Below are 13,829 nucleotides of genomic sequence, written 5' to 3'. Positions count from 1 at the left end.
ACACGACGTGTGAGGTGAAGAAAGGAGGCAGCGTGAAGTGACCAGACGTGGAATTTAAAAACTCTGAAGGACGCCGGTGCTGTTTCCATGAAGCAGAGGACAGAGGCCTCTGGGACACCCTGAGGAGAGGGACAGCTGGGGCGGACAAACACTGAGCATGATGTGAGACTGTGGAAGGTGTTTATCGATGATAATGTTTATATAATAAAAAGGAGATATAAAGAGACAGCTCATACACAAACCACATATCATCACTCCATCTCCAACCCCACAAGGTTTATTTGGTTAAAAACATATCAGAAAAATTCACAGGATGTTGTAATATCATTTTAAAGCTGCTCTTTTACAGTCTTTATGGTCTACATATGACTTTTATTTCAATCCTCATCAGCTCTCAGCATTTACCCTGATATGACTTTAGAGTCTGACTTTAAAGTCCGACTTTAGAGTCCAACTTTAGTCTGACTTTAAAGTCTGACTTTGGAGTCCGACTTTATAGTCCCACTTAAGAGTCCGACTTTAGAGTCAGACTTTAGAGTCCAACTTTAGTCTGACTTTAAAGTCCCACTTATAAGTCCGACTTTAGTCTGACTTTAGAGTCCGACTTTAGAGTCTGACTTTAGAGTCTGACTTTAGTTTGACTTTAGAGTCTGACTTTAGAGTCCAACATTAGTTTGACTTTAGAGTCTGACTTTAGAGTCCGACTTTAGTCTGACTTTAGAGTCTGACTGTAGCCTGACTTTAGAGTCTGACTTTAGAGTCCGACTTTAGTCTGACTTTAGAGTCTGACTGTAGCCTGACTTTAGAGTCCGACTTTAGAGTCCGACTTTAGCCTGATTTTAGAGTCTGACTTTAGCTTGACTTTAGTCTAACTTTAGAGTCTGACTTTAGAGTCTTGCTTTAGAGTCTGACTTTCGAGTCCTACTTTCGAGTCCCACTGAAGAGTCCAGCTTTGGAGTCCGTCTTAAGAGTCCAACTTTAGTCTGACTTTCGAGTCTGACTTTCGAGTTCTACTTAAGAGTCTGACTTTAGAGTCTGACTTTAGAGTTTGACTTTAGTCTGGCTTTAGAGTCTGACTTTAGAGTCTGACTTTAGAGTCCGACTTTAGAGTCTGACTTTCAAGTCCAACTTTACCCTGACTTTAGAGTCTGAATTTAAAGTCCTATTTTAGAGTCCCACTTAAGAGTCTGTCTTAAGAGTCCAAATTTAGTCTGACTTTAGAGTCCGACTTTAGAGTCCCACTTAAGAGTCCAACTTTAGAGTCCAACTTAAGAGTCTGACTTTAGAGTCCCACTTAAGTGTTCGACTTTAGCGCCTGACTTAAAAGTCCGACTTTAGTCTGACTTTAGAGTCCGACTTTAGAGTCCGACTTTAGAGTCCGACTTTAGAGTCTGACTTTAGAGTCCGACTTTAGTCTGACTTATGAGTCCAACTTTAGAGTCCGACTTTAGTCTGACTTTAGAGTCCGACTTTAGAGTCTGACTTTAGAGTCCGACTTTAGCCTGACTTAAGAGTCCAACTTTAGAGACCGACTTTAGCCTGACTTTAGTCTGACTTTAGAGTCCGACTTTAGTCTGACTTTAGAGTCCGACTTTAGAGTCTGACTTTAGAGTCCGACTTTAGCCTGACTTAAGAGTCCAACTTTAGAGTCCGACTTTAGTCTGACTTTAGAGTCCGACTTTAGAGTCTGACTTTAGAGTCCGACTTTAGCCTGACTTAGGAGTCCAACTTTAGAGTCCGACTTTAGTCTGACTTTAGAATCTGACTTTAGAGGCTGACTTTAGAGACTTACTTTAGAGTCCGACTTTAAAGTTCATCTTTAGAGTCCGACTTTAGAGTTCAACTTTAGAGTCCGACTTTAGAGTCTGACTTAGAGTCTGACTTTAGAGTCTTACTTTAGAGTCTGACTCCAGAGTCTGACTTTTGTCCGACTTTAGTCGGACTTTAGAGTCCGACTTTAGTCCGACTTTAGAGTCCGACTTTAGAGTCCGACTTTAGTCTGACTTTAGAGTCTGACTTTGGAGTCCGACTTTAGAGTCTTACTTTAGAGTCTGACTTTAGAGTCCGACTTTAGAGTTCATCTTTAGACTCTGACTTTACAGTTCAACTTTAGAGTCCGACTTTAGAGTTCAACTTTAGAGTCCGACTTTAGAGTTTAACTTTAGAGTTCATCTTTAGAGTTCAACTTTAGAGTCCGACTTTAGAGTCCGACTTTAGAGTTCAACTTTAGAGTCTGACTTTAGATTCTTTCCAACTATTGGAAGTAGACCTTCACTGTGCTTTCATCAGGGTCTTTACAGTCCCTCTCTTTGGCCCTCCTGATTCGCTCCAGTTCCTTCATCATGGGCAGAGGACCTTCATACATGTTGGTCTTTATGGTTCTCAGCTTCTCCTGGTAATCTTTGGGCAGGCCGTTCTGCTCCGCCCCCATCACGATCACCTGTACAGGTTCATGAAGCAGACTTAGTCTTCATGATTTAACTCTAACATGGAAGAAATATGCACGTTTACTCTGTACTTAAAATCGACATTAACAGATGTATTTAAGGGTTAAACACAATAACAGCAAAACAGATTTAAGAGTGAAGTATTTCATTATATTGGCTTTAGCAAAGTCTAGAAATAAAGGACAGACTTATATAATTCAGAGCAAACATGAAATTCTACTGATGTCCTGAGGGTGGATCCATCCATCCATCCATCCATCCTTCCTTCCTTACTTCCTTCCTGCCATCCATCCATCCATCCATGTCAATCCATCCATCTATCCATCCATCCATCCATCCATCCACCCATCCATCCATCCATCTGTTGATCCATCCATCCATCCATCCATCCATCTGTTGATCCATCCATCCATCCATCCATCCATCCATCCACCCATCCATCCACCCATCCATCCATCTGTTGATCCATCCATCCATCCATCCATCCATCCATCAAATGGTCAGTCTGTCTGTCCATCCATCCATCCATCCATCATTTATGCCCTATATGGACAAAAGTATTTGGCCACACCTCTTAATTAATGAATCCAGGTGTTTCAATCAGACCCACAGGTGTATAAAAATCACCTATCAATGCAGTCTACATTCTCAAACATCTGCGATCCTAAATGGATCATTCTGAAGAGCTCAGTGACTTCAAGCATGGTAGTGTCATGGATGCAATCTTTGCAATAAGATGGTTGGTGAAATTTCATCCCTGCTGGATCTTCTACAATCAATTTCAAGTAATCTTTTTAGGAACTGAAAGAGTTTAGGAACAACCGCAACTCAGCTGTGATAAAGAAAACCACATAAAATCTCAGAGCGGGGTCAGCGACTGCTAAGGCTCATGATTGTAAGAGTCTCCTAGTCACTGCTGATTCTATCACTAAAGAGTTCTGAACTTCCACTGGCATTAATGTAAACACTAAAACTGCAGTGGGAGCTTCATGAATGGGTTTCCATAGCTGTTCAATACTAAGAGTCAGATGAAGTAGAGTAAAATACCCTGACTTTTGGCTAGGCCCTTTATCTCCAGTGAAGACCAGTCTTAATGTTTCAGCCTACCAAGACATTCTGGACAATGCTATGCTTCCTCCTGTGTGGCAACAGTTTGGGGAAGGCCCTTTTCTATTCCAGCATGACTGTGCCCCAGTGCACAAAGAAGGACTATAAAGACATTTTATGAGTTCAGTGTGGAAGAACTTGACTGACCCTGACCTCAATCCCATCCAGCATCTTTAGGTTGAATTGAAACAGAGATTATGAGCCAGGCCTTCTCCTCCAACATCAGTACCTGACCTCATAAACGCTTTACAGCAGGGGTGTCAAACTCAATCACAGAAGGGGCCGGATTCTGAATTAAGGTCTAACCTGAGGGCCTAACAGGGTCCACATTTAACCAAACTGTTAACCTAATTTTCACCAGTAATAAACTGTGGGGGAAGAAACTAGCGCTGATGAAAAATGATGTTGGGATATAAAAAGTCAAAATGACTAGTTAAGAGGCTCATAATCTGAGATTAAAAAGTCAAGCTTATCAGTTCAAAAGGTCAAAACACAAAATTAGATGTTGAAATAATGCTTTTAAAGGCAAATATATAAAACAGAAAGTCACAATCATGTTTTTAAGGCAAAAAATAGGACTTGAAATTTAAAATCCTGCACCTCGAAGGTCAAAATGTGAGATAAAAGTCGAAATAATAAGTCAAAAAGCTCAAACGAATTGCCAAAGTCAAAATATGAGTTGTAAAGTCAAGATTTTAAACTGAAAAGGCCAAAATTATTAGATAAATGAAAATTATAGATTGAAAAGCTCAAAATACGAGATAAAAAGTGAAAATAATAAATTGAAAATGGTCAAAATACGAGATAAAAAGTCAAAATATTAAATGTAAAAAGTTAAAATATGAAATAAAAGTCTGTTTTCAATTTTGCATTGTACAATGCAAAATTGAAAATATGAAATGAAAACACATATTAATTTCTTTTCTCATGTTTCTTTTTATCCAATTATTTTTATTCTTTATTTTTTTCACATTTTTATGACTTAAGGATATTTGATACCATCAAGGTTAAGTTTACATTTTAATAGTGGAGGAAATCTGCAGACCTAATGTTTTAGGGCCAGCTGTAGTAAGAATATGATATGACCTTGCGGGCCAGGTGTAACTGTACCATGGGCTGGATTTGGCCCCTGGGCCTTGAGTTTGACACCCATGCTCTGCAGAATAAATGGGCAGAGAAACACTCTAAGACAGTGTTACTCAACAAAAGAGCCAAGTTGTTGAAAAATACCTTTGCAAGAGCCCCAATCTAAGTGGTGAAAAGTGGCAAAATAAGCTTGAAGTAGCAATAAAAAAAGTGAAAGCAGGCAGAAATGGTCAAAAAGCAACAAAAATGGGTGAAAAGGGGCGAAAATGGGGAGAAAAACATGGAAAAGGGATCAGAAAGTAGCAAAAACGGGTAAGAAGAGACAAAAAATGAGTTACAGGTGGCAAAAAATGGTCCAAAAGTGACAAAACAATGAATGAAAAGTGACTAAAATGGGCAAAAAGCAGTCAAGCGTGGCAAAAATGGGCATAAATAGGAAACATGTGGTATTTAATGGCAAAAGGTAGCTTAAATGGGTGAAAATGGGGAGAAAAAATTGGTAAAAAGGGCAAAAATGGGATAAAAGTGGCAAAAAATGGGTACAAAGTTACCAAAAAAGTGTCAAAAATTGACAACAAGTAGAAAAACAGTGGTATTTAATGGCAACAGGTAGCTTAAATGGATGAAAAGTGGCAAAAAAGGTCAAAAGGAGCAACAAATTGTCCCTTTTGTCAGATTTTCTGGGTGAATAATATTTCAAATGAAGACATTAAAGAGCCACAAATAATCACAAAAGAGCCAAACATTGAGTATCACTGCTCTAAGATTTTGTGGAAAGCCTTCATAGAAGAGTGGAGGCTGTTATAGCTGCAAAAGAGGCCAACTCCATACTAAAGTACATAGATTTGAATACAGTGTCATTACAGTCTCTGCTGATGGAATGGTCAGGCGGCCAAATACTTTTGTCCATATAGTGTACATACAGTGTCAAAACCACTAAAACTAATTTTTCTGTTCAAAATCAGTAAATTTGAAAATTCATGGATAACAATAATAATTATATTTTAGCATCAAAAATATCATTTGGGTAAAAGAACTTCTACATATTGGTGTATTAACCATTGCAGAAACATAAAAATGATTTTGGTAATTACCAGTGCTGTTAATTTGGGCAGCTGTGGAATAAACCTTACTTTGGTTAGGGTTAGGGTGGTCTAATATTTGTTAAGCGCTGTATATAACATATAAAGTAGAAAAGAATGCTGGTGAAGGTTTTCAAATGTAGTGGTGAAGTGTGTCCTGCAGAGGGCGCTCTGACTCCATGGCCTACAATCAGCACATGGAACAGGGTGTCACAGCTGAGCTGAGGCTGGTCTGCAGGAGGTCAGGAAGGTTTGTTTATATACAGCAACACTACAGTTAAAACTACAAAATGCTTGACAGAGTAAAAAACCCAACATTAATAAGATTTAGATCATTTTTAGATAGTAAAGAGGAATTCAATAGAAAATAAGATAGATCAAATAAAAGAAATATTAAAATGTCCTCAGAGTGGATGTCTGCACTAAAGCTTGTCAGCAATATTAATTTTAACAGGCAGCGATCCCTAGATTCTTCTCATCGTTTTGAGAAATAAACATTTTAGGGCATTCATTTCCTTATAGAGATTTATCACTTTGCATTTCTGTTGACTATTAAGCTTTCGAAAACGAGGGCCAATACCTTTATGGATATTTGAATGAAAACTTAGACACTATCTAGTGTTTTTAACACTACTTTTGGTCTAACACTCCTACTGGACAAACATCCTCTGATGTCCAGACTTTATCAAAAATCTCATATTTAATTCAGCCGTATGAGACTTAAATTGATTGGACATAAATGATTAATATAAGTGAGTGAAGGTTGGTTCAAGTGAAGTTTTGTGCTGAAGCTGATGTCTGGGGTCGATACCACGGCTACACTGATGCATCCTAAACTACAGTATACCGTCAATCAGCTGATAATTCATTTATATCTAAGTCCACCTCAGCTTTTATTTAGACTACTGTACTTTAAGTCCACCATAGTCTCCTGTAAAAGCTATGTGAATCTTTCTCCATCACATTTAGACTGTGGTCTGTCCTCGTCTGGTGAATAAGACCATAAACTGGACCGATCTGTGAGTGGAGGGTAGATGGATCCTGACCTTGAGCCTCTGTCAGAGAGAACAATGCTGCTGTACTCCTGCTCACTACAGAGCACAAAGCCACCGTGTTTGTCTGTTTTTCTCTCAGGCATGTTTGGAGCATGTGCAGGAGAACTTTCTGGTGTTTAGGTGTGTAAATCAAAACCTGGGGGGGCGTGGCCTGGTTGTTGTGACCTGTAGATAACAGTGTCAGGTGATAGGGACGGAGAACCATTCCAGAAGATTCAGGCAGAGAATAACAGACAGGAGTGGGGGATGCTCCACAGCTGATCCATGTTTCTGCAGTTTTCCTCATTCAGAGCTTTAAAGCAACACGTTTGACATTACACGGCTCCAGAGATGGCTGTTAAAGAGTTGTTTATGCTGGTGTTTATCAAAGTGGGGGTCCTGACCCTCTGCTAGGTCACCAGGAGGTTCTAGAGCAGTCACAGAAACATTGAGCAAAGATAACGGAAAACTGAACTAAATTCAGCATTTTTTCTGTGACCACATTTAAGAGACTTTAAAATCATTAAATACATAATGAAAATGTTTGAGTTGTTTTTAATGACACACAATACAGCCAATCAGAACTCAGCAGCTTCCCTAAGTGTTGCTGATTTGAGAAAGTTTCTGGACAGCTGAAAATCTCTGTACAAACACTGAACACTCGAAATCAAAGTCCTCTGTTTATTAAACATCCTGAGCCAGGAGATCAATCAAACATCCTAAACCAGTAGATCACAACATCCTGACCCAGTAGACATCCTGAACCAGTAGATCATCAAACATACTGGACCAGTACCTCACAACATCCTGAACCAGTAAATCCTTCAACCATCCTGAACCAGAAGATCGGTCAAACATACTGAACCGGTACATCGCAACATCCTGAACCAGTAGATTGTTCAAACATCCTGATCCAGTAGATCGCAACATCCTGAACCAGTAGATCGCAACATCCTGAACCAGTAGATCGCAACATCCTGAACCAGTAGATCCTTCAACCATCCTGAACCAGAAGATCGGTCAAACATACTGAACCGGTACATCGCAACATCCTGAACCAGTAAATCCTTCAACCATCCTGAACCAGTAGATCATTCAATCATCCTGAACCATTAGATTGCAACATCCTGAACCACTAGATCTTTCAAACATCCTGAAGCAGTAGATCGCAACATCCTGAACCAGTAGATCGTTCAAACATCCTGAACCAGTACATTGCAACATCCTGAACCAGTAGATGGTTCAAACATCCTGAACCAGTAGATCGTTCAAACATCCTGAACCAGTCGATGATTCCTACCTTTAGATACTGAGGAGATGGAGGAGCATAGATGCAGCTGTTCATGATGTAGGTCCGGCAGCTCAGCTCCTCTTTCTTGGATGTCACTGACAGTTCTACGGGGCTGTATGCTCCCAACGTCACGTTCTCCTGACTAAAGGGACAAACATGCTTAAATCAACAGTTGATTCACAGGAAAATATCAGAGAGCATCCACGAAACTGATTGGTCAAAGTTTACCTGTCCAGAGACTCCAGGTCAGACATGTTCATCCTCCACACCACGCCCCACACCTCATCGCCGGGACTGCGCTCGATGGTGGCCACACCGCCGTGCCAGCGATCACTAACCATGCCTTTAAAGTTCCCGAATACCAGTTTATAATCCTGGGAACAAATAGGAACAAACATAACAAACATAAATAAATATCAGGATGTAGCCAGGAACTACTATCAGGAGCCTGTGCATTGTGTTGTAATGTTAAGTTTACTTTGAATATTCTTCCTCCTGTTTGGGTTTGGGTCCCGTTTTGGCCATGGCTGACACTGAAAATAGACCTGGCTTAGGTATGGACCGGTCTGTCGAGACGGACTGGGATGCATGTTGTGGATTTGACAAAACTGTCTAGAGTAAGCTATTTTGTAGTAGGGCAGCATAAAGCCAAGGGGCAATTCAACACCTTACTAGTAAATGGTGTGGTTTCTCAAAAACTTTTATTTTGAAGAGGGGAAACAGAAGTGCTATGCTTTTGTGTTGTTGTGAATCGATGGCTGTGCAAAAAAAAAGTTTGGACTGTCTTATTTCTACACACACTGAGTATAATCCCTACACTTTATAAAGGAGTGATTTTTACCACAGTTTAACTGATTTACTTAGAGAGGAGATGATCCAGGTCACAAGTACTCAGTCCCCCCAAACTCCTAGCATTGTCTCTCCAGATGATGGAGGCCAGAGTCTAGAGGAGTTGTTAGCCACTGTAGCAAGCCCCTGTTTGAGTGCCGGTTTCCTTTCCTCCATCCTTTATCGATATTTAATCCATATTTACGGCATGACAACCATGACAGAACTGGACTGAACCAGTGTTTTAAACTTTTTCTTTTTTTTTTTGTTTGAGTATTTCACTACTTTTTGGACACAAGAGTCCCCTTAGAATCCCTACTTGTCCCTCAAGGGGAGTTCTCTGCTGAAGATCATCTACTATGAGCCTTTACCCCAACTGCAGATTGTTGTTTTGTCTGGTTCATAAACACATTTATCTGCTGGTTTGTCAAGGCTGGAAACATCTCACTGCTGCCAACAGTTTAGCCGAGGGTCTCAGCCACTACCAAACAATATAACTCATCACTGTTTGTTTGTTCTAACTTTTTCAACTGCCAGTGAGTTCAAGTGAGATTAAGGAAAATTTTGTGTTCGCCATGAAATAGGAAGTAGTTTTCAGAGTCTTAAAACACTGATATAGCCATGAATCTTAGGCCCCGTCCACACAGAGATGAATTCAGGAGTATATGCAAACGTTTTTGTCGTATTGGCGTTTCATCCACACGGAAACTGTGTTTTGGGAGGCTGTAAACACTACTTTTTGAAACTGGGTCCCAGGATGAACATATCTGTAAACGACCACTGTTTCGTCTCCGTGGGGACAGCCAACCGTATCTTTCTTGAAATGATTACATCATACATAGCATAGCCCACTGCGCGGGTCAAACTAAAACAACAATGGCAGATTACGGTGGTGTGTTCGTGCTGCAGAGGCTACTGAGCTTATTATGGTTTTTACAGCAAATTCTGACGCTCCTTTACCACCACTGATTACAGCATGCACCAGATGTTCTTACATGCTCTAGTTCTTGTGTCTGCGCATGGTGCAAAAGCTTTATACCCATGCTCCGTAATCTTCTTCTCTCTTTTTTGGTGCATTTCCGTGGCAGCATTACAGCGCCACTTACAGGCTCGGCATATATACAACAGCATTTTTCAGTCATTCTCAGTGGTTCCGTGCTTACGCAGACATTTTCAAACGTTTTCAAATGTTTCAGTGTTTCGTCTTCGCTTGGACAAGGCCTTTAGCCTTGCAAAGCAGATGGATACGCCTGCTTCCTTATTTCTCACTGGTGAATCCATCTTGCAAAGCTCCCATCTGAACTGTTTTGGCCCGGTTAGAAAGTGACAGGACCAATCAGCGATGAGGGGCAGTACTTTCAGGTGCAGAAGAGTCGTGACGTAAACTAGCAGCAGCAAGAGCTGGTGCAGTTATGGAGGAAGAGATTAGTGTGGATGCTGCTAAAGCGCCAGTTTTATCAGACTTTGACCACATTTCTTTGTTAAAATAAGAACAAAGAACAGCAGTGAGTTGTTTTCAAAAACAACAAAAGTTGAATACTGACATGTCTATAGTTGCCATGGTTCACGTTATTCCTCAGTAGCTGTGCATGCACAGCTTGATAGCGGCTATGTCACGTGTTTTGTCGCTCTGATTGGCCCGTAGAGATGTGACAGACAGAACGTTCACCCACTCACACTCTGAGTTTTTTTTCAAAGCCTCTGCCTTTTCTCAAACATTTCCTATTGAAGCTTTCCCAGATGGATGTGTGAAACACATCCATCTGGCATGTCAGGTTACAAGGCCTTAGCAGAGGGGATAAAAATGTGTCAAAATAACATACAGAAATGCTGTACGGTTTTATTGTTTTACAATGACCTAAAATCTTTGTCCACTCAAAGATTTTTTTTAGTCTCAGGAAGTTTCTACCCTTTGTGTTTGAGACTTTCTCTAATAGGCAGAGCCAGCGCAGCCTTTTCCTGAGTTTTCCTTATACGCAAAAAAGTTATGTGTTTTTATCAGCTCTCTATAAACTTTTATTTTCATTGAGAACAGAAAACCCACTCTGAGGACTTAACTCTAGAAGAACCCTTTGGATTTTGCTGAATCTTCCCAAACTGTTATCAGTCCTCTCCTTTTCTCCTTCAAACATTTAGCTAATGCCTAAATCCGTAGCTCTATGAGTTCTTTAAGACTCTAGAAAAAAAGAGAAAAAAATGTCCTGTTTCATGGCGAATAAAAAATGCCCATGAATGTAATAATTTTGTTTGAGGGAAATGTATTAAGTTTGTGGGATTATTACATTAAAGTTGCAGATTTCTGTTGGTTGTGGTTTGCCAAATTTGCAGATGTCACAGTCGTGCCTAAGCCCTCTCTACAGTGGACTCTGGAAAACTTGTATTTAAATGTACAGACATATGGGTCAGTAATATGAACCTCCTAGCTGTAAAGTTCTACTGATCATTAATCCTTGGGTCTACTTTGTTTTTGAATGTAAGTAATCTAGAGTAATCTAAAATGTTACCTTAATGCATTGTTTGAAAATACATGGATATAGTTTAAAATCTGTAGATCCTGCCCAGCCCTATGTAGCAGGTATAAATGGGTATATCTGGTCCAGGTGTGAGCGCTTACCTTGAGTCGGGCCACACAGTGAACTGAAGCGGACGGGTTCTTCAGCTGCAGGCGCTCCTTCAGAAGATTACTGCCATAGGCAAAGTACAGGAAGGTGTTAGCGCTCTCCATGTTAGCTCAGAGAGGAGGACGAGGATGATGAAGGTGGTAATGAAGATGATGAAGGCAAAGGTAAGAGGACAGCTGTGTGCTGACAGGAGCAGAGGTCAGAGAGTGAGTGAGCTGCAGAGTGAATGAAGCCTTCCAGTACTGACACACCATTATCACAGTAATCCCTGAAACAACATGGAGCTCTATTCACTGAGGCTCAATAACTCACTGCTACACAACAACTCACTACGACACAATAACTCACTACTACACAATGACACAATAACACACAACAACAACAACACACTACTACAAAATAACACAATAACACACAGTAACACACAACACACAAAAACACACAACACAACAACAACACACTACTACAAAATAACACAATAACACACAGTAACACACAACAACACACAATAACACACAACAACACAAAATAACACACAACAACACAAACAAATGAACAAATGTTCACTCTAAGACTGTGTCTGAAACCTCACACTCATTCCCTACTCCCTATCCACTCTATAGTGAGCAGCATATAGTGGACTATATAGTGGACTCAACTGCAAAACCCAAAAATGATTTCGGACACTACTCCGGCTGCGGGCAATGACGTCATCGCCGTCTCACAATTAAAACGTTTAGCAGCAACGGCTCGTAAATTTCCTTGACAACGGCTAAGGATCGAAATTAACGGTAGAATTTTAATGAAAACTTCTACAAAATGTAACGTATTTTCACAAAAAAGGTATACTAATAGATAAAAAAGTTGTCTCTATAGCGACAAAATAACACAAATTTTTGTGTGTATTATCACTTGTTTTTGCACAAAGATGATGGTCTCATGTCTTGTAATCATCAAAGGGGAAAAAGTTACTCCGTTTTGAATCCTTAATATTTTCTTACAGATTTGGTAAAACCAACAAACAAAAAAGCATTTAAAAAAGTTTTTGTATATGTTCCTGTGCTCCTCTCATTCGTCTGTCAGGTCTGAGAGCAGCAACCGTGATGCATTATGGTAAATATTGCATCGGTTGTTCAGTACTTTTCATAGTGCATTGTGGGATAGAATGAGGGCACTATATAGTGAATAACAATGCTCACTCAGAATCCGGACACCACTACAAAATGGCGTATTAACTATATAGTGCACTATATAGTGAATAGGGAGTGATTTCAGACACAGCCTGAATCATGGGTGGACTGATTTCATTTCAGAGGTCAAAGGTCAAGGTCAAAAATCACCCTAACCCTTCTTTTTGACCCACTAATAACTGAGACACTGTAAATATCTTATATTGGTTCATATATTGTATCTTATCATACAGTTTCATTCAGATATTGATGTCCCCCTGGTCCTAGTCCCCATAAGTTTAGTTCATCTTTTAGCAATAACATACAGTCTACTGGACTTGGACTCTCTAATCCTCCTAAACAATCACCTATTTCTGTCATTATTACATTATTACCCCTAGAGAGCACACTGACTACACCATTCAAAACCATCCTCAGGTGCAAATCTTAAACCCATACTCTCATGTAACCCCCGGCCCATTCCCCCCAACCATCACAAACAACACTGAATATGGCACTTTTAAATGTTAGATCTCTTTTAAACAAGTCTTTTCTTATTAATGACTTGATTTTAGTTAACAATATTGATTTTATGTTTTTAACTGAAACCTGGCTCAGCACTGATGCACCTGTAACCCTTATTGAAGCCTCTCCCCCTAATCACAATTTTTTATATTCTTTTAGACAAGGTAAAAGAGGTGGGGGGACAGCCACAATTCTTTTAGCACGATATGGTTTTAAAGAAATTTTATTCAATGAATACACATCTTTTGAGCATCATTCCTTTGTTTTTAGCAGTCCTCCTATTCTATGTTCAACCATCTACAGACCACCTAAGAATTGCGCCTCTTTTGAGACAGAATTTCCAGAACAGCTCTCTTTTATCCACTCCAAATATGACAGAGTTATTATTTTAGGTGGTTTTAATCTTCATGTAGACAATCAAACAGACTCTTTTAGCTTGGAATTTTTAAACCTTCTTAACTGTATGAATTTTAATCAACATGTAACACAGCCCACCCACAACAGAGGTCACACTTTAGATCTAGCTATTACTTATGGCCCGTCAGCATCTGTGACCTCTGTTGTGGACGTGGGCTTGTCTGACCATTATTATGTCTTTTTTAATGTGAATGATTTTAAGCAGCAGGAAATACCAGTGCG

At 39.9% G+C, this 13,829-nt stretch overlaps 1 protein-coding gene across 7 annotated transcripts in view; it reads right to left on the bottom strand.

Annotated features, from left to right (window-relative positions):
• Positions 1-261: 261 nt before the first annotated feature.
• Positions 262-13,829, bottom strand: part of ggctb (gamma-glutamylcyclotransferase b) — a 32,063-nt gene continuing 18,495 nt past the window's right edge. For 4 of the 7 annotated variants that reach the window (XM_041794493.1, XM_041794491.1, XM_041794494.1 and 1 more), the window contains 4 exons: positions 11,490-11,679; positions 8,276-8,421; positions 8,057-8,189; positions 262-2,440 (listed from right to left, as the gene is read on the bottom strand). In XM_041794493.1, the coding sequence (XP_041650427.1) occupies positions 2,255-2,440; positions 8,057-8,189; positions 8,276-8,421; positions 11,490-11,600 (576 nt within the window). In that variant the 5' untranslated portion in view covers positions 11,601-11,679 and the 3' untranslated portion in view covers positions 262-2,254. Of the gene's footprint in view, positions 2,441-8,056; positions 8,190-8,275; positions 8,422-11,489; positions 11,823-12,155; positions 12,281-13,829 lie in introns of those variants that run through there. The other 3 variants (XM_041794492.1, XM_041794497.1, XM_041794495.1) reach the window with 3 other exon arrangements.

This window comes from Cheilinus undulatus, linkage group 8 (genome assembly GCF_018320785.1).
Source record: "Cheilinus undulatus linkage group 8, ASM1832078v1, whole genome shotgun sequence".
Lineage (NCBI taxonomy): Eukaryota > Metazoa > Chordata > Actinopteri > Labriformes > Labridae > Cheilinus > Cheilinus undulatus.
This window is presented reverse-complemented; position numbering and strand designations above follow the sequence as displayed.